Genomic DNA, 21,333 nt, shown 5'->3' with positions numbered 1-21,333 from the left:
AGTCTGCATATGGATGTTCAGTGTTTGACTTAAATTTTGGTAAATCCTTTATGCTGAGGGCTTAGCCCTTTCTACATCACCTCTCCCTTGGATCACTGCAGTGCCCTCTCTCCTGATTTCCAGTCCACAAGGACATTTGTGCCCCTCAAATGTATTCCCCACAGCAGATCTGATCACGCTACTCTTACTTAAAACTTCCAATGCTCTCCTGTTGTTCTTGGGACCTAGACCTTTGTGTGGCCTTTCACACACCTGCCTCTGCTTCATGCACACTGGTGACCTTCTCAAACTTGACATTTTTTTCTTCCTATCCAGGGTTTCTGTGCATCTGTCTTGCCTTCTGGGACACGCCCACCCAGTTCTTCACTCCCACTCTTTAGATCTGAGCTCAGATACCACTTTTTCTGAGAAGCCTTTCCTAATTCCCCAAGTTAGGTTATTCCATTACTCCTGCATCAGTGTGCATTTCCTCCCAGGCATTTACGGTAGTTGGAGTGACACACTGTCTGTGGCTGTGACTGTCCGCCCCTGAGACTCAGTGCCAGGAGGTTCTGTGGACTATTACGTCCCTAGCACGTAGCACAGTGCCTGACCTGAAGTCGGAGCTTAATAAATGTTTGTTGAATGTTACACTCAAAGCCTTTGGGTGAATAAGATGGCCACGTGACTTCTTCATAGTGCCAGGGCTAACTGTGGAACATAATTTGATCTTGCAAAATTTAATCGTGTGGTCATGTATTCATCTTAGTCACGATGAGCAAAAGATTCTGCTGCTTTCTTAGAGAAGATTTTGAGAAATTTTGAATACTTCTCAGAGAAAGAAAATTAATGTTACTTTCAGTTTTTGTTTCTGAAAATTTGGAGATGTTAGGCAAGGTAGCAGGTATCTGCCACCTTGATGATGGTAATGACAGTAATTTATTTTTTGCTCCGTTTTGATAGTGGCTCCGAGTCTTTATTATACCATTTGAGTGAACTGAAAGGAATGGCTTCATGGAAGCAAAAATATGAGCCTCTTGGACTGGATGCTGCAGGAATCGAAGGTAATTTAATTGTTCCATGGAATACGTTAAACACACTTCACTTAACTTCACAAATGATGTTAATTCTCTTCTTTCTTTTTAGATGCGATTACTGCGGTGGGTTCTTTCATACTCAAGGCAAATGAACTTCTTCAGTAAGTATTGCAGGGGTACCTGGAGTCATGGACCTGAGAATACCCTTTTTTTATACATAAGAGCCCAGCGAATTGTCATGATTTTCTTAAAATGAGTTTTTAAGTTTTTATCAGAATTGTATCTTTACATGATTAAAACAAGCTAATAGCAAGAGTCTCCCCAATTAGAGAGGCATTACTCTCCCCCCAGCCTCCCTCCGAGCCCCTCTGCAGTACAGAACGAGAGCAGATGCAAAGAAAACTTCGGCACCAAATGTCTCTTGAGGGCTTTGCTGTTAAGAAGTGGCCAGTAGTTGGGAGCCGTTGTCAGGCCTGTCTTACGATGGGATGAGTTAGAGCGTATATGATGTCGTATTCTCTTCAAAGAGGGACACGAGATGATGGCAGATTGAGGAGAGGATCGCTGGAGCAAGAGTGTGGGAAGGGATGGGAGTGGTGCGTTGGCGAATGGGCCGGAACCATAGCTTATCGGTAATTACAGGAGCCAAGGCTGCAGAAAGGGACCCAGCTGCTAGTACATGAGCATGTGGGGCTGGGGGAGAGTCACTCCAGTTGTCTGGATTCTGGATTGTCTTAACGAGATAGGAATGTTCTGTCGGCTGCTGAAGGTAAGGGTGGGGAGGTGGCTTAGGAATAAAGGAAAAGCTGTGACCCGATTGTCCAGCGGGAGGGTGAACCGGCGGCTGAAGGAGGAGGCTGCTGGCGGTGCTGGGGCACAGAGCAGGTGAGCGCTTGGATTCGCTAGGCTCCGTGACTCAAAGGAGCCTTGAATTGAAGCTGGTTTACGAGAGGTGGTGGAACCTGTGGTCAATGGTCTTCGTGAGACGGAAGTTGGGGTCCTGGAGGGAGGCCACTGGGAAGACAGGTGACTGTTGGTGAGTGGCATGCTTCACATTGAGATTTAGAGGCTTCAAGTTGGCAGAGATGTCTAGACTGTGAACTTTGGAATCAGTAGTCAGGGTGTGGTAGAGGATGTGACCATTACGTGACCATTACCCTGCATTGAATTCTTCACCATGGCAGTCCTAGTCTTCCCATTTCCAAACGTTTTCTTAGTTCTTCAGTCATTTTCAAAGCCATGCTCTTGCTTTGTAGATGAGCTCTTCTCAAATCTCTGAGGCCCTTAGTTAGATATTTTTAAAAGTGTGCTGTCCTTGAAATGAGCCTCCACTTCCTGGGCCACTTTTCTGTTTGCCCTGGTCTCTGGGTGCGAGCTGTCTTCAAGTACGTGATGCTCGATGGCTTCCTCCTATTTATTCTGAGGTGCTCTAAGCCGCCTGGAAGGCCTGGGCACAGGGGCGCAGGGAGCCGGCCTGCATGTGGAGCTTGCTGCAGGCACCAGAGCTCGGGCGGGGCCACCTACACTCTCCCTGGCCTTTCCGGGTTCTGCAGGAACCCCATTGGTTTGTGGCAGACCCAACCTGGCCAGGGTCTGAGTGTCCCTGGGACTCTGCAGGGCAGATCACTCCTTTCCGGTGGACTCTCTGGAACGTGGACGCCTCTGCTGAGCCTCACCAGTCACGTGCCCTACTGACGCCTCTGAAATGGATTCCTTTTCTACGATCCTCTGTTTTCCTGAGTTTATCACACATCCCTCCCCACCAATCCATTACCGAATTCACAGGGTTTAGGAGGCTGAGTTTGTAGACCCTTGGGCTGAGAAGACAAAACGGGAGGAAAGGTGATGTTGCTTTTCCCGTGTGTTGATTAGTTTTTGGTTCACCGTATTTGCGGAGAGTAAATATGAAGTACTAAACTTTCGGTGATCACTTTTCAATATGAATGAAAGGTAGTTTATTGAACTCCTTGATCCCTTGGATGAAGTTGACTGTAGCATTATTATTTTAGGTGATAGGTGGGGAAATTGAGGCAGTGAGAACTTTAATGCCAGCCTGTGACAGAGCAGGGATTGCTGGCGGTGGGGGTCAGAGTATTGATTGGGAAAGACAGAAAGGAACTTTTCTTCCTTTTTTTATTTTGCCACAGGAGAGACTTGATTATATTGCGTGGTAGCATGAGTGTCGTGGTCTGTTGACATCAAGTGTTTTATCGCACAGAGAGAGGTTACTGGCCTGACCCACCTCTCAGTGCTGTTATGGAACCTCTTGCTTGGAAGGGGCTTTGAGACTTAGGACTCAAAAATGCGGTATTACTTAGAGCAGTTTTCTTATAGATGTGGTTACAGAGAGTTTTAGAAGTGGTACCCGCGTCCTTATTTAGAGGTCTTTTGGTCAACACAAAGACGACTTCCACGTAAAACATTGGAATTTGGGGAGCGCATTTGTGTAGAAGCTCAAGGAAATTCAGTTTTTGAGATCACTTACTGTCAGCATCAAAAATCACCTTCCAGGGGCGCCTGGGTGGCTCAGGTCATGATCTCACCGTTCATGGATTTGAGCCCCGCATCGAGCTCTGTGCTGACAGCTGAGAGCCTGGAGCCTGGAGCCTCTGCTTCGGATTCTGTGTCTCCCTCTCTCTCTGATCCTCCCCTGCTTGAGCTGCCTCTCTCTGTCTCTCAAAAATAAATTTAAAAAAACAAAAACAAAAAAAACCATAAAATTAAAAAAAATCACCTTCCAAAAATAATGTCCACTGATACCAGAGGTGGTGACATAGTACAAATAGGTAATAACGGTTTTCTGTTGGCGTTGCTGTTTTTTCTTCATACTGACCCCTGAGTTTTTTTTCTTTTTACCTGAGAATATTGCTGAAAGGGTTTTTTTTCTGACTTTCTTGTATTTGCAAAGTTGGAAAAGGATTTCGTACTTGACTGAATGCCGGGAAAGACTATTACACAGTTTGTGGCAAGGCTGTTATAACCAGTTAGGATCTGAGCTATTTGCTTTATTTTTGAAAAGAACCAGGATTTGCTCTCCTGAAGCTTTATTTTTAGGTATGTATTTGATTTGTAAAATCTGTTCTAAAGGCTTAAATGCCCTCCAGGTAGGATAAAATAGAATGGTAAGGATTATTCTACCCCACAACAACTGAATAGTGATACATGAACCCTGTATTTTATTTCTGATTTATTTTTATCTTTTCAGAGTTATAGATAGTAGTATGAAAAACTTCAAAGCTTTTTTCCGCTGGCTTTATGTGGGTAAGTTAATTGAATGAAACATTCTTACTACTTTAACACTTCTTTAAAAATTGTGGGAGTATCAATTTAGAATATTTAAGTTATTCTAGTAAAATTTCCGGTAACTGTAAGCGTGGAGAGAACAGTATAAATGAACCGTCTTCTACTCTTCCTGGGTCACCAGCTTTCAACACACGGGCATTCTTATTTCCTCTGCACACCCGGCCAGCCAGCTCCCCACAGATGTAACGTGTAGCTTTGATGGTCTTGTGCACTGCTGATTTACTTTTCTTTCTTTCTTTTTTTTTTTTTTTTAGACCTTGTAATGTCTGCTTAGGTTAAAATAACATTTGTGGATCTCTGCTGTGAGTTAGACTTTTTTAAAAGCAAGGAAGGTGGGGGGGGCGGGAAAGACCTAGCCTCTGTCCTGGAGTAGCTTATTTCCTGTTTTATTCCTGACCTTCTGTTTCTAGATCTGTGCTGTACATTATGGTAACCAGTGCCCCCTGTGGGTCTTTAAATTAGTTGAAATAAATTATATGTTCAAGTTCTTTAATGATCTATCCACATTTGAAGTACTCAGTGGTCACACTTTGTTAGTGCTTACCATGCTGAACAGCACTGAACCAGACAATTTCCACTGTCCTTTCTATCAGACGCTAATGCTCTAGCTAAATAGAATGCAGGCCACTGGTAGCCTTTGTATCTCCCCAGTGTCTCTTTTCATTTACAGGTAGTTAACCAATGTTTATTGACTTGACATTAAGTGGTCTTATGCTTACTCTACAGTGTATTTTATGTAGGTCCATTTGTACTATTTTTGTGACCCCTCTTAATATCTTTGAAATAATCCAGCATACGTTTTCTTCTAACATGGGCAAAATTGAGTTACAAATGGGGTTTATCCCAGTTTGTTAAAACTCTAAAGGGTAAATAAAATAGAAAGTAAATTATCTGTAATGTGCTCTCATTTTTTAAAAAATGCCTGACTCTTCAATTCTGATATTTTATAAACAGACTTGTATTTGTCAGCCTAACAAATTGCATTTACAAAAAAAAGAATGTGATCTGCAGATGTAGGTGCTTAGAATTCTTCGTGTTTTTTCAGAACCGTACCAGTGCCAGCCAGGATGGGGAGCCAGAGTGTTTATCAGGCCAGCCTGTCTAATATATCAGAGATTAATTAGAATGAGTTACAGTGTTAAAACTGAATGTGATCTTAGATTTTCTTTTACGGAAGAAGTTTGGTTTTACTTATAATTGTTGGAGGACTTTAGGCAGTTGGTGTTCCTATTGCATGTCCCAGCTCTGATAAGGAGCCTGATTAGAGGAGAAATGAATCACGGCTTAGTCCTTACTGTTAGGGCAGAGCCTGGTAGAAGGCACACTGCACTGGAGAGCTGGAGACGGGCCATTTTTATTTTAATTTTTTTAACGTTTGTTTATTTTTTGAGAGATAACACAAGTGGGGTGGGGGCAAAGAGAGAGAGAGGGCGCAAGCGAGCGAGCATGAGCCGGGGAGGAGCAGAGAGAGAGGGAGACCTGGAATCTGTAGCAGGCTCCAGGCTCTGAGCTGTCCACACGGGGCCCGATGTGGGGCTCGACCTGACAAACTTCGAGATCATGATCTGAGCCGGAGTCGGATGCCCACCCAACAGAGCCACCCAGGCGCCCCAGAGACTTGCTTTTAATCTCAGCTCTGCCACTAGTTGGCTGTGCGTCCTTGGTTTGCTCTTTTGTAAACTGTAAGCTCCATGAAGCCAGGAGCCTCTCTCATCCTGCTCTCTCTGGCGCCCATAGTAATTTCTGGATGGGTAAATGAATGAATGAGAAGAGCTAGATTATGGCAAATTTAGAAGTTTGAAGCAATTGAGAACAGTTTGTCAAATAATTTATATTTGTAGAATCACACCCAGCATGCTTATTCCTGACGAAACACAATTAAGAGGAATATTCAAACCCTTTGTAAAAACATACTCCTTAACTTAGGTGGACGTAATGCAAAAACACAGCCCCCTGAAAGGACAAAATGAATCCGCCTCAGATACTAAAGAAAGTATATAAATATATGTATATGTAAGTGTATGTGTGTGCACATAGTTCTTAGTGCAGATATTTCTCTGTATCAAAACCCAAGGGAAACAGAATACTCATGTTTGTTGGGTATTTGAAGGCTTTTGGGGGCAAGAAGTGCTTGCAGATTTAAGAGAGGAAATCTCATGTTAGAAGGGGAGTCCCGCACACGGTCTTCACACTAGGCAGCAGTCAGATTGGCCTGTCTGAGGCCGCAGTGGGTTGAGTTGAAGAAGAAAATAAAAAATACTAGTTTAGGATCATTAGACCAGCCGTTTTGAACTGGAAAATATAAATCAAATTTAAATTCTTCATGCATTAGTTTTTAGAAGAAAAATAAGTTTTCCTTGATGATTTTCTTGGTTGAATACTGAAGATTTAGTGCTGCGAAACACACGTCGTCTTTGAAGTGTATCTATAATTATGTCCGTAGTTTTCCTTTAAAGATAGTTGTTTCATTTATATTCCCAGCAATGCTGAGAATGACAGAAGACCACGTGCTTCCGGAGCTGAATAAGGTACTTGGGGGCGCGCCGTCCAGCGTGTTAGCGTTGTTCTGGTCCGGCTCAGCTCTGCTGGTCTCCCTGGTGTTCTTACCCGGCTGCTAGCGTACGAGATGTGAGGCTATAGATGCTCGGTATATCTTAGTAAGCCTTTTTTTTTTTTTTAAAGAAATTTGTTTTATTTTTCATCTCACAAAATGCCTTTAACCATGGCTATCTATTGTATAGTTTTCATGTTTATATAAAATTTTATAGTCTGTATTATGTAAGGGTGCTTATATTCTTTAACTTCCTTAAGTCTTGAATGCATTTTTATTTTCCTTGGAACTCGAGTACTTTAGATGTTAGTACCTATGTTGATGTCTGGTAAACAGTAGTTTCTCTTTATAAGGATTGTGACTGGTGGCAGCGGAATTTCCTTTAGGTAAGATCTTTCAGACAAGAGTAAAATTCCCCCCTGATTTCTGTGGCTCCCTCATCCTCACCCCTGTCCACGCTCTGATTCAGGTGGATTAGGTCATATGGGGCCTGAAAAAACGAAGAGCGTTAAAATTAGCCTCAGCAGACTGGACGGATGCAGGGCTGCCATTCTGACACTCTGACAAGTAGTAGATCTTTCTTGCCGTGGAAGACTGGCCTTGCAAACCCGGCCTTGCAGATCACATTAGCTATTTCTCCGACATCCCTCCCACCTTTATTTGAGGAGATAAGGTGTGTTAATTGTTGGGGGCCCCTCAGTGTGTGACTTTGAAGTTAGGGATGCAGGTGGGGGTCACTGTAAGAAGCAGAGGCCAACCCCAAAGTGTCACTGTTGAGCCGCCGCTCTTAGCTCGGGTTGAGGTTCCTTATCTGGGCCACAGTCTCCTCTCCCAAAGCAGGGGCCCCGCAAATGCAGTCTTAGCATGATAGTAAGTCACTAACTAGTAAATACTAAGTAAATTACTAAATAAATTAGTATTTTATTACTAAAAAAATAAACAACTTTAGGCCATAAGAATTCTGTAGCTGTTGGGTTAGCTGATTGGAAAATGGATGTAAATGTTTAATGACACGCTTCTAAGAGCCTCAAGATTTCATATTTTCACAGTTGCATAACTTTTGGATTTATATTGATATTTCTTTGAAGGAACTTTGCCTCTTTGTACCGTGGCTTTTAGTAGATATTATATTCCACAATATAAGATATTGGGAAGCTTTCTTTTATCTTGACTTGCTTTTCTTTTTGTTCCTTTTTGCTTTTGATAGATGACTCAAAAAGATATCACATTTGTTGCTGAATTTCTTACTGAACATTTCAATGAGGTAGGAAATTGGTATTTCTATAATGTTTTAAAAAAATAATTGCAATAAACGTGGGTGATAGTGAAGTAATCACATTTAATCCAGGTTAACTGGCATTTGTAGCGGTTGTGCTGTTCACAAGCTACTGAACTAGTTAGTGGCAGTACTCATTTTAGAGCCTATAAATGCAACTTTTGTTGTGTGTTGTACAATCTGTAAAAGAAAAAAATAACTGCCTCTAACAGCTCTCTTAAAAACTTAGGGGTTTGGTTAAGTTTAAGAATTTTGGGGGGATGCCTGGGTGGCTCAGTTGGTTAAGCATCTGACTTTGGCTCAGGTCATGACTTTGTAGCTCATGGGCTCAAGCCCCACGTTGGGCTCTGTGCTGACAGCTCAGAGCCTGGAGCTTCTTCAGATTCTGTGTCTCCCTCTCTCTCTGCCCCTTCTCCGTTTGTGCCCTGTCTCTATTTATTTAAAAATAAACATTAACAATTGTTTTAAAAAGAACTTTTTCTTTTTCTTTTGTGAGTTGATGTAAGAGTTAAAATATGCTTATTCTTTCTAGGCTCCAGACCTTTATAATCGAAAAGGAAAATACTTCAACGTTGAAAAAGTTGGTCAGGTATGGGCTTTTTGTTGAACTTAGTTATTACTTTAAAAAAAAATTATTAAAAATGGAGGTTAAAACATTAGCAGTATTAGTCTTCATTATCCAGAGTTTCTGGAAAATAATACAATGCCAGGTTAGCTAGCAGTTCTGTTCTGATGGTAAAATAGCTAAAGAGTAGTAGTTTTTAAACTTTCTGGTCTTATAATAAACCTTTTACATTCTGAATAATTATCAAAGACCCCAAAGAGTTTTTGCTAATATGGATTATGTTTATTAGTAGTAGATATTATCAGGTATTAGAAATTAAACAACATAAAATTATGTAAAACTAACAATAATTCCATTTACCATTACATGTTAATCCAAATACTTTCAATGAAAAATATATTTTACAAAACAGTTAGTGAAGAATGGCATCGTTTTGTAGATTTGCAAGTCTCTTTTATGTCTGGTGTTATAGAAAACAGGTTCTCATAGCTGTTTCTTCAGTGATAGGTTTTTGGGTTAGTGTATGTAAAGAAAATCTGGCCTCACATAGGTGTTAGAAAGGGAGGAATATTGTAATAGCTTTTCCAGATAATTGTGGATTTTTTTTTATATTCTTCCAAGTCTTGATAAGAAATAGTATTTTAAAGATTAGCTTTAATGTGGCATCTAAAATTGCACCAGTGAACTTTTCATACTCTGATACCTTAAAATCCACCTGTCTTGTGCTCAGAGTGGCTCATTGGTCAGCGCATGATTTTGTAATATCGTGTATTGGTCATTTGGAAAATAATTGGTTTACTGAGTTGTGCAGATCTTCCAAATGCTGATGCCGTTCTCCACGCAGTATCTGAGGGTCAGATCTTGTGATTATCTGCACCAGGTCCATCAGGTGGTCTTAGTCAAGTCCTGCGGCACACACAGGGCAGATACAGATCTTCTAAATTTTAATTTTTGCATGAATGTTTACATTTTATCATTGGCAATAAATACTGTCAGTTATTTTGCTTAAAGTGACAGGCTTACCTTATTTTCAAGAAAGTACCTACCAAATACCCACATATGAATCATCATAGCCTGTCTGCCAGCCATTCTCTCAAGTAAAAATGGAATTCCATTAACAGCAACAAAGAGCCTGGCTTCACTCACAACTGAGATAGTTTCTTAAATGCTTTTCCTTATAGTAATCATTGTGCTTTCATGTCCGCAAAAGTGCTTCATGTAGACTTCCCAGTTCTGTCACATAGAATACTAAAAAGATCAGTACTCCAAGGTTGAGATTTAACTAAATCAGTAATTTTAATAGCTTCATTAAATGATGGAAACTGTCAGTTGGTGCCAGAAAGGAATACAGTGACCACCGATATGGTGCGCGGCCATCAGCTTGACTCCTGGCGCCAGTGATTTTCCCCACCTGTGCTTTTGACCACCTGTGCAAATGTCTACACAGTTGAAAGGGCAGGTAACATTTTGATGTAAAAACAGTATCGGCCTCATGGACCCTTAAGGCGTCTCTGGGCCTTCCAGGGGCCTGCCGATCGCATGCACGTCCCTGTGCAGTACTGGCCTAGGGTAGATTGACAGGTGGTACTTCTGAAATTAATGTGGTACGTACACACGCACACACGTACAGACGATTAAAACGTACCTCATGAAAATGGAACACAAAATTTAAACTCAGTCTGTGGTCTCTGCATCTGTAGTGTTCTAATCTTTCAGTAGTTTTCAGTTTGTTTAGTGTCTTGGCATTTAGTAGATTTTGGTCACTTCGCTTGAAATAATACCAATGCAGTTTCAGGGGACTTGGTAATAAAATGGAACCACTTATTAAGTAGAATAATGTTAAGGTGTGCCTGTGTGGCTGTTGGTTAAGTGTCTGACTTCTGCTCAGGTTGTGATCTTGGGGTTTGTGGGTTTGAGCCCCGCATTGGACTCTGTGCTGACAGCTCGGAGCCTGGAGCCTCCTTCAGATTCTGTCTACCTTTGTCTCTGCCCCTCCCCTGCTTGTGCTCTGTGTCTCTTTCAAAAATAAACAAACATTAAAAAAAATAGAATAATGTTAACTATAAAGTTTTCGAAACCTACTTCTTTGGTTTACAACATTTAAAACTTTAATTCTGTATTTCTAGTACTTGAAAGATGAAGATGATGATCTTGTGTCACCCCCTAACACAGAAGGAAACCAGTGGTACGACTTTCTTCAAAATAGCAGCCACCTTAAAGGTATTTAAGAATTGGCCATGTTTATACTTAATTTGAGACCAGTATATTAGGTATGGGTGTTGCTGAACAATTACTGAATATTTGTCTCAGTTATTTAGATCTTTTGTATCTATTGTAGTTGATTAGAGAAATGGCAAAATAGCAAACAATATGACATTACCATGATAGAAAACACTCTGATATTAACTGTGATGTAGTAAGATTGTTTATTCTCAGGTATTCCGTATTATCTGTATTGTACCATATAAAAACTAGGATATTGGGAAGAAAATGAGAGAGCCTGCTAGTGCGAGGAGTCTTTTTCTGATCTCAGTTGGTTAACTTCTGAAAGCATGATGATTCTTAATGTCCTCCTGAGGTTGTAGGTTCTTTGTGTACCTGTGCCTTTCATTCTCTAGGATCTTGAATGTTGACATAGTAAAACTATCCAGCATTAGTAGGGATGAAACACAAAATAGCAACCATTAAATATGTCAGCACATCACTATTAACATGACAATATTTGAAGCAGTATTTTTTTGCCTTCTTAAAGAGCGATCTGATCACAGTCTATCAGTTTCTTAGATCCCTAGGCTAATAACCACATATGTATATTTCCTCTCTTAATCCTCACAGAACCTATAGGATAGGTACCCGTTATCCCCATTTACTAATGAGGAGACTGAAGGCCAGTACGCAGTGGAGCCAGGGTTCTGCTGACTTCAAAGCCTAAATTTTTTAACTCGACTCAGTGGTAATCTCTGCCACGTGTGTCTGGGTGCTGTCTATCTGAATAAATGAAGGAATGAATGAGGATGGATGGGGGAAGGAGAGAATTCTCTGAGGCCCAGAACTTTGCTTATTGCTCTTTCATTTTAACTCTAGAAGTCCGAATTCTTTTTCAGAGCAGGACATATTTTGTATTGCTTGAGACACATTGATGTCAGTTGTTGAATGGAGGGAGAATAACGGTACAGCCAGCTCCGTTCTTTGCTATGTTTAATCAGGGTGCCCTGCCCGCGCCCCCCGGCCTGAGGCGTGCTGATGGCAGTGTGCTGGCTGGGTCGCATCTGGGCCCTGTCACCGGAGTGGGCTGATACTGGTCCTGGGAACTCTGATGGGCTAAAAATGGGCCCTACCCTTTTTTTCTCAACATCTGTGACTGAACAGGAAGGCCTAATCTTAGCTACAGGCCTCATGTTTAACCAAGATACACTTCCGTATTACTAACTGTGTCTCCTAGCTGCTCGAGGTTTTGCTGGTATGTGATTTGGGACAGGCTCATTAGTTCTCCAGTTTCTTAGTCTAGTGTGAAGGAACACCAGCTATTATCATGGAACTCTTAAGAAAACTTCAATGAAACTTCCTTCTAGCACTTTGCAAAAATCACGTGCTAACTATGTGATGCATGTGCTTTCTCAGGGTCCATGAGAGTCAGCCTACAACTTCTTAGTAATGTGGCCGAGGGCAACCTCTCTGTACCCCAGTTTTCTCATCAGTAAAATGAGGATGATAATAGTGTCTTCCTCAAAAGGCTGCTGTTCTGCAGATTAACTAACATAGATAAAACTGTGCCCAGCACATGCCTCCTAAGCAGCCAGTGCGCTCGCATCTGAGCTGTTTGCACTCAGAACACTTGAAACCGTGGTCCCTGGCTGGCTCCGTTGGTTAAGCATCTGGCTCTTGACTTGGGCTCACATCATGATCGCACTGTTCGTGGGATCAAGCCCCATGTCGGGCTCTGTGCTGACAGTGAGGAGCCCCTCTCTCTCTGCCTTCCCTATTTCTCTGTCTCTCAGAAATCAATAAATAAAACTTAAAAAAAAAAAAAAACTTCTGACAAAATGAGAGATTTTTCTCTCCTGAGACCAGTTCTCACGTCACCTGGGTGCCCAATGTCATCAGGTCCCTAGGTTGCCCACATGTCTGTTGTTCCCTTTCTACCGCCACTTTCAGGTTGATAATTTGCTAAAATGACTCATGAAACTCAAACACTTTGCTTAGATTTACTGGTTTATTATAAAGATACAGTTTGGAGCGGCCAAGTGGGAGAGATGCGTAGGGCAGCGCATGGGGGCGGGGCTCGGAGCTTCCCTGCCTGCTCTGGGCACGCCACCCTCCTGGCACCCAGGAGCCCTCTGAAGGTCGGGTTTTTGATGGGATTTCCACACTGGGCAGGCATGTTTGACCGAGTCATTGATTGGTGGTGACTGAGCTCCACTCCAGCTTCTCTCCCCGCCCTGGAAGTTGGGGGATGGGGCTGAAAAGTGCACACTTCTCCTCAGGGCTTGGTCTGTGTGGTGACCGGTCCTCATCCTGATGCGGTCCTAGGGGTCTGCCCAGAGTCGTCTCATTCCAACAAAAGACGTTCCTATCGCCCTTCTCACTCAGGAAATTCTGAGGGTTTGGAAGCTCTGTGCCAGGAACCAGGGACAAAGACCAAATGTCTTTCTCAGCTTCCACAGCGTCTGTCACCTGTGGAGAGCTTCTAATGTTGACTTGATTAAAGCTCCCTTTGTCCAGCAGAGCTGGGATGGGAGATGCTGCAGGTGAGGGAAGCCCGCAGAGCTCCGGGGAAGAGTGCAGCCCGGGAGTCAGAGGGTTCGATTTACAGGCCTGGATTCTTAGTCATTTCTGCACTGGGCAGCTGCCCAGACCTGTGCCTCATTTTTTAGTCTATAAGTTGGAGAGTGAGATGCTCACTTTGCACAGCTTTTGTGAGCAGTAGAAAGAACAGGTACAAAGGACTCTAGTGTAGTCGGTACCCATACACGCTGAATCCTAGATCACTTTCTACTGGTAAAGTAGCCTTTTGAAAAGTAAAGAGCTTATTTACACAGCACTAGTTTCTTGTCTCCTGTTTCTGTTTCTAAGTATTATTATCTACCAGAACAGTACCGGACTGTTGTTGTCACCCCATTGTGGCAAAGAGTAGAGAAGAACAAACTTTATTAAAGGTCTTGTGGTTCCCAAATGATCCCTTCCTTCTTATACCCAGTGGAAGCATACTGTTTGATTTTGGTGGGGAAAACAGAATAAAGAATACCGAGCTGCTAGGACTCGGCTTGTAGTGAGTGTGGGGGTTTTGAGGGGCCTGGCAGCAGGTGATGTGAAAGGCAGAAGGCCACCGCATTTGGAGGAGGTGTGTGAAGGTGTTAAGTGGCCGTGGAGATTCCCACCGCCACAGAAGCCGTGCAGGCTGGCTCTGACGGGAAGTCAGTTCCTCCTAATCCTTTGGTTTACTATAGCTTTGTGCTTTTGTTTTTGTTTCTCTTTTTGTTTGAAACCAGAAAGTCCTTTGCTGTTCCCATATTATCCTCGAAAATCCTTGCACTTTGTGAAAAGGCGGATGGAGAACATTATTGACCAATGCTTGCAAAAACCAGCAGTAAGTTTGAGAGAAATGCATGTCGTTGTGTAGGAGTGAGAATATGTACAGTACGGGGCTCACTTATGCAAACGATCACGGCTGTCAAGGTGAGCCACGGGAACATGCTGATCGTCGACCTCTGGCTAACAAAAATGGCCGTTTTCATATGGTTCACGCTAACGTTTCCTCTTACTGTTAATTTCTTACATAGATTAAAAAGTAACAAATACAGGGTTCCTGAAAGTATTGGCATCCTTATTATTTGTTCCTAGAACAAACTTCTTCTGATACAGCACGCCTCCAGCTTAGTGCTGCAGGAGTGGACGGTGCTCTCAGACTCGGGGGTGGGACGGGGCGCCTGGCCTGCCGGGCACTTCTCTCCACGTCCTCTTCAGCTCAGGATGCCTTCTCTCTTCCTTACCGTTATGACGGTCATTGAAGTTTCCTGTGAGAAAGCTTCGTGATCTAGGTGGTTTTTTACTAGATTTGAACAGTGGTGGTCAGGTACTTCCTGTAGAGTTTGTATGTATGTATTATATACATGCTTTAATTGTATTGTTAAATCTGTTTTATTTAGGATGTAATTGGAAAATCGATGAACCAAGCAATCTGTATTCCATTATATAGGGATGCTAGAAGGTAATTCTGTTTCCTTTTTGGGTGACAAAATTTATAGCCAATTTAATTTTTTCTTACCTTTTCTTCTTTTGTTTTAGTGAGGACTGTGCACGCAGATTGTTCAAATTTCCTTTTCTGTAAGTGTGTGTTTCTCCCCATCTCAGGCGAACAACACAGTTTTGTTCTCTGCAGTGGTAGCTAAATATCATGTTGTGACATTAAATTTTTTTCCTTAGGTGGAATAATAAAACCTCAAATCTACATTATCTTCTTTTTACTATTTTAGAAGATTCCCTTTATAAAATGTGCATCTTAAGGAGACATACTGATATTTCTCAGTAAGTATTAGCCTAAAGTTTGAATTAGATAATATTATATATTAAAAATTTTTTTAAGGTTTTTTTTTTTTTTTTGAGAGAGAGAGAGAAACAGAGTGCAAGTGGGGGAGGGGCAGAGAGAGAGGGAGACACAGAGTCCGAACCAGGCTCCAGGCTCTGAGCGGTCAGCAGAGCTCGACGCGGGGCTTGAACTCACCGTGAGATCACGACCTGAGCTGAAGTTGGATGCCCAACCGACTGAGCCAACCAGGCACTCTTATTATTTTTAATAATAAAACGTACAGCTTCCCTCCCCTACATTTTGGGGTTTGGTTAAGCCACCTTCTGACTTTAGGCTTGTCACCAAACGGTTCTTAGTCTTAGTTTTCACATCATTAAGAGGATAATGCCATATCAGGAAGCTATGTGATCCTTTCTGATTTGGATTATTAATTCTGTACAGGAACAGCTGTGACAAGTAGGATGTCTTTAGGGTTAAGGAAAATGCAATAGCAGAACACTCAGGATTGCGTCTCATGAACTCGTAAGCAGTTCAGAACTGTGTTTTGGGTTCCTTATAGAAAGGACTTCTACCTCAGGCTGAGCTTGCCTTTCATCAAACAAGAGGCCTTGCCTGTAGAGACTTCTTTTGAGAATTTGAAGTGAAAGTTCTAAAAAATAAATCATATACAGAATACCATTAGTATCTCAAATGGTTTTTTTTTAAAAGATTTTCTTTAAAGTTTATTTGTTTTGAGAGAGACAGAGACAGCATGGGTGGGGGAGGGGCAGAGAGAGAGGGAGACAGACTCCCAGGCAGGCTCCACACTATGAGCACAGAGCCCAGTGTGGGGCTTGACCTCAGGAAACCATGAGATCATGACCCGAGCTGAAACCAAGAGTTGGACACCCTTCAAATGGTTTTTAACCTGAATTTGAAGAAAATTTTTTGAGATCAAGATGAGGCCAAAGAGAAATAATTTGGTTGTTCCAAATGCCCTTAATTTTATAAGGTATCTAGTAGCTACTTTAGTGACTAAGATTTTAAACCAGGTTGTCATTTTGATGTAGGTTTGTCTGTTTAAGCATTTACATTAGTTGTCAGTGTTGAAGAGTGAGCGTAATGGTATTTTGGTCTGGTACTTGCTGTTCGGGTAAAACTACTAACACTGGTTAAAAAAAAACAACTAACATTGGCATTCATGTTCTTTCAAGCATTTAGAATATTGGCTCTCTAGGTTGTTCCATAGTCTCTTTTTTTCTCTTCTTTCTTTGAGATCTGTAACTAATGGACTGATTGCTATTAAATTTGGGAGCTTCACCTACGCCACAACTGAAAAAGTGAGAAGAAGGTAAGTCTTGAATCTTGTTTGGGTGTGATTGTATATATACATATGATATGTGTGCATGCTTCATAAAAGCAGTTCTAGAAATATGGTTAGATTCCGTTACAGTGATGCTGCTATGCTTAGGAGGCCTTTGTCACTTGCAGCATAGGCGACAGGATTGCTTACACGTGTTATTCTTGCTGTGACTTCCCAGTAGAGTAGAACCTTCCTGCCCTACAGGAATCTGTGCAACTGTGGTTTCCTGTGATTAATACTTCCGCGCTCCCCTGTCTGTTCAGAGAGATCGGTGGTCCCAAGGGGCATGTGCCTGGAGTTCTTGTCACGCCGTTCTCACTAGTCTGGGATGTTCTTAGGCTATGAAAGGGTGACATCACCAAAGTCACCCCTGAGTCTGTGGAATGGACACTAATCATAGACCAGTCTTTTCTCCATTCTCTGCTCCTTACATGAAAGGAGTTTTTAATGATAATGTCTTTGAAGTTGATGTGACTTTTCCTATGTAAATCTTATTTTTACTTTTCGGTCTCGTTAGCCCTGTTTATTTACTGAGTATATCTATATCTGCAAGGTGCCGTTCTGGAATCTCCATAGCTTAACGCCTAACTCTTGGTATCAAGAGGTTTCTGGAACTGTGAACCAACATCACTCTCACCGACTTTTCTTTATTCATGATGACCTGTTTTTAGGGCCTACTTGTATTTGTGAATGGTCAGTACAATAGGTAACTGATTTTAATGCTAACCAATGATATATTTTAAATGTAATTGTATAGAATGTCCCTTTTTGTTTTCTCACTGTCCGTGGGCCGTGCCAGTATCATGGATGCGTCCAGTGTTTTCTCAGTAGTTCTGATCGTCTCTGCTATACCAGAGTGTACTTTGCTTCTAGCACCTACAGTTGTTTAGATGCGCAGTTTTATGACGACGAAACCGTCACAGTAGTCCTTAAAGACACGGTGGGGCGCGAGGGAAGAGACAGGCTCTTGGTCCAGTTGCCGCTGTCGTCGGTGTACAACAGCGAGGACTCCGCCGAGTATCAGTTCACTGGGGCTTACTCGACAAGGTAACCACCTCATTGGTGAGGGCATCTCTCGGACATGACAGTTCAGTGTTTTTGAATGTGGACCGCACATTCTAGTCCCTTAGGTGTGCTGGACAGTGGCTACTGGGAATGGTAATAAAGTCAGCGAGCAGAAGTACTGTATTTTATTTAAAAAGTACTGACCTTGGCAGCTCCTGTACCCTTTTGCTTTGCTAATAAATCAAGAAGCATTTGCTACAGTAAGGTGGGGAATTACTTGGAGTGGAGAACGGGACTCCTGTTAGTTCTGTTTTTAAGCGCAGCATTAGCCCCCGGTTATAGTAGAATTAATGATTTCAGATTTGCTCTTAGCGGTTCCCTGCCAGAATTAGGACCTCGGCAGTCACGTGGAGGCGTGCGGCCGCTTCCAGAGCTGGTTGTGAAGTGAGCCCCTCCTCTGATATAAAGATGTGTGCATTTGCTTTCCTTGAAAAGGGATCAGAAACCTTTGGCATAGTAAGACGACATTCTGGCTCTTGGGAATTGCAGAATTTTCCTAGAAGATAGTATCATAGCTTTCTAGATAGTGGCTGATAGAATTATATTGGAAATGGGAGTATTGGTAGAAATCAGACCCATGGTGGATCCTGTTACTACCCTTGTAAACGAGGGAGAAGATCCCCTATTCATTCCTCGGTCGGGTTTTCCCCTCCAGGCTGGATGAGCAGCGCAGTGCTATTCCCACACGTACCATGCATTTTGAGAAGCATTGGAGGTTACTGGAAAGTATGAAAGCGCAGTATGTTGCTGGGAATGGTTTTCGCAAAGTGTCCTGTGTGGTAAGTATTTACAGATTGTTTACTGATTCGGTAATAGGAAGACGTGACTTTGGATCTATGATGTCCTTTCAGAAAGTGCAAACATTCTGTGACGTGTTGTTTTTATTGATTATGAGCAGGTTGTGGTCTTAGCTATGTCGCTTTCTTGTACTGAGAAGTATTACTAAGTAACAATTCTAGATGTGAATTATTAGTTTTTCTTAAGTAATCTCTATACCCAAAGTGGGGCTTACACTGATGAACCCGAGACCAAGAATAGCATGCTCTTCCTCCCGAGCTAGCCAGGTGCCCCCAGATTTCATTATCATGACATTGTCACTGTTACATGTAGAGACCCTTTTGAGGCAGATGAGGCTAAGTTTAGTGGTTTTGTTGTAAATTGATGAAAGATCATTTTCATGTAAGACTGTTCTTCAGACTTCTGATTTCTTGTATATTACGAATTAGTTAAGCCATTTATTTAAAAACTCTCGAACCTTTTCTTCTCCAGTTGAGCTCAAATCTCCGTCATGTAAGAGTATTTGAAATGGACATAGATGATGAATGGGAGCTTGATGAGTCTTCAGATGAAGAGGAGGAGGCCAGCAACGAGCCCGTGAAGGTCAAGGAGGAGGTGTTGTCGGAGTCAGAGGCAGAGAGCCAGCAAGCCGGTGCTGCTTTAGCTCCGGAGATCATCGTCAAGGTGGAAAAACTTGACCCTGAGCTGGACCCCTAATCTGGCCAGCCATCATTGTGTACGTTCTCATTATGTCAGGAAGGACACGGGAGGTGGACTAAGATGTTTTGGACCACTCTTAATTTTCTTTGGTTAACAAAGTAATAAACTGTAAATTGTATTTTTTCTTATTCTGCTTCATCTTCACTTAGTATAGTCACTACGATGGACTTTCTTTTTGCTGAGATTTCTTTTTAATACTGTGTGCAGAATTTGTGTTTAAAGAAAACAAATTGAATGTGAAGAAAATTTCAGTCTTTTCTGTTAAAAGATAGGTATCAGGAATCATTCCAATAGCAAGAAGAAATTATAGTTAAATAATCATTCAACACTGGAAGTTTTGATGCATTTAATATATTAAAAACATAGATAACGTTTATTCCTGTTTTTTCCATCTTCCTCTTTCTAGTTTATTCTAGGTCTCCAGAATGCTTTGAAAATTATGTTTTCAAAATAAATCACACAGCTTTACCATAACGCTAAAGAAACCAAAAGATGGACACTGTCTTTATGATCTAAACAGCAGAAACACTGTTTGGCACCAACACAGTTATCTTCACATTTTGTTACTATATTTGAGCTTTGAATTCTTTGAATTGGCAGCATTTCGATGTCTTTTTCAGCTGTTTAGAGTTGGTCCAAGGACGACACACAGTAGCCTTGGGAATGCTAGAAATGTGGATCAACTGAACCTAACTTCACATTAGTGCAAATGAGCAGTTAATTTCCTGATGCTCACTCCTGAAGTTGAGTGGTATTGTCATGTGGCTTTCAAAGAATTTCTATTTTATATGTGAATTCTAGTATCAGTTCACTATTAATGAAAGAATCACGTTTTAAAGCTTTAAATATCTTTGGGTAGGAAGATACAATCAGATGAGTGAGTAGGTAACTGCAGGATTCTGTGTCATTTGTCTGTTTCTTTAATAGTACCTGGTACACTTGGATTTTAGGTACCTCATGTGTCAGACACTCCAGGTACCTCAGTTGGTCCGGTCTGTGTTGGTGTAAAGGGAAAACTGAAGCGAAGCCACTGTCGTGTGCGTGAGCTTGGAATTCAGAGCTGTGATCCTCAGGTGACCGACTCTGCTAGCACACAGCCTTGCACGTAGCAGGCCTTGACACGATTAATCCATAATTTACATAAATGCTTACTGGTGGTTGGTCAGTTTCATGGCATAATGCAGAATGTCTTGAATTAACTTTTGTGAGCAAGAAAGGTCATCTGTCAGATGACATTACAGCTTGTTAAAATGAGTTAATTTCACAATGAGCAACCGTTCTTTATTAGACCATAGTCTGCCCCACGTGAAGGTTTTTGGACATGTGCATGTTTGCTTTCTGCAGTTCTGGCCTACGGATAAATTGACACCGAGACCCCCAGACTCTTCCTTGATTCTGAACCAGGAAGGAATCACCACTAGTGCTAGTCATGTACCAGCCGGCCCGTAACGTCAGGTTAAATTCATGTGAATCATCCCAAATCTTACAATAGTTTGTTCACCAATTCTTTTAATGTATGTGATAAATATTTAGGAACTGGATTTGTATATCAAAGTAGAAAGTTTTGTATTAATGCCTGAATTCCTTTTTTAAGTTTTAATAAGTAGAGTGCAGATAATCTGTTTATCATATTTTTAGATATAAGCTATGATTTCCACACCATTGGAAACTTTGCTTTTAATGTTTAGGAAGAATTTGAGCATTATAGACCTATCATTTTATTTCCAGTTTATTTAGCAGCAGACACTAAATTTGAGTTTTGAATTTAGTGAGTAACCAGTAAAGTGGGCCATGGAGGCCCCTGGGCAGTGGACTTCTCCGGATACAGGCCATGTGTGGAGCTCTGGGCCCTGCCCTTCATGCAGTGGGCATGGTGACTACCTGTCTAAAGGCTCGAGGGCTAAATGGGAGTTTGTGGAGCGCTGTGCTCGGCGCGCACGAGACCCCTGATAAAGATTAGCACTTAAAGCTCCGTGCTTCTCTTTTCCAGGGTAAAGTGTGGGGAATTTTTAGAAATTTAAATAGCATTTTTTTCTTTTTCTTTTCTTTCTTTTTTATTTTTGTTGTCTCAATGGGACTGTGATCATATATATATTTTATAATCTGTTTATAATTCTAATTCTCTGGCTTTTTTTTCCCTTTGGTTCTTGATGTTTTTTCCAAAACAAAAATTTTACACTTACCAAAATGCT

General features: G+C 41.7%; 1 protein-coding gene across 1 annotated transcript in view; it reads left to right on the top strand.

The window, feature by feature from the left end:
• Positions 1-19,517, top strand: part of ANAPC4 (anaphase promoting complex subunit 4) — a 33,076-nt gene extending 13,559 nt beyond the window's left edge. The window contains exons 14-28 of the mRNA XM_029947938.1: positions 943-1,043; positions 1,126-1,177; positions 4,222-4,277; positions 6,801-6,847; positions 8,078-8,134; positions 8,679-8,735; positions 10,838-10,931; positions 14,201-14,298; positions 14,858-14,919; positions 14,997-15,035; positions 15,135-15,236; positions 16,493-16,567; positions 17,453-17,626; positions 18,300-18,423; positions 18,914-19,517. Coding sequence (XP_029803798.1) covers positions 943-1,043; positions 1,126-1,177; positions 4,222-4,277; positions 6,801-6,847; positions 8,078-8,134; positions 8,679-8,735; positions 10,838-10,931; positions 14,201-14,298; positions 14,858-14,919; positions 14,997-15,035; positions 15,135-15,236; positions 16,493-16,567; positions 17,453-17,626; positions 18,300-18,423; positions 18,914-19,138 — 1,363 coding nt within the window. The 3' untranslated portion in view covers positions 19,139-19,517. The remainder of the gene's footprint in view (positions 1-942; positions 1,044-1,125; positions 1,178-4,221; positions 4,278-6,800; positions 6,848-8,077; positions 8,135-8,678; positions 8,736-10,837; positions 10,932-14,200; positions 14,299-14,857; positions 14,920-14,996; positions 15,036-15,134; positions 15,237-16,492; positions 16,568-17,452; positions 17,627-18,299; positions 18,424-18,913) is intronic.
• The last annotated feature ends 1,816 nt before the right edge of the window (positions 19,518-21,333 follow it).

This window comes from Suricata suricatta, chromosome 1 (genome assembly GCF_006229205.1).
Source record: "Suricata suricatta isolate VVHF042 chromosome 1, meerkat_22Aug2017_6uvM2_HiC, whole genome shotgun sequence".
Lineage (NCBI taxonomy): Eukaryota > Metazoa > Chordata > Mammalia > Carnivora > Herpestidae > Suricata > Suricata suricatta.
The sequence above is the reverse complement of the archived record's forward strand: the minus strand, read 5'-3'. Positions and strand labels throughout refer to the sequence as shown.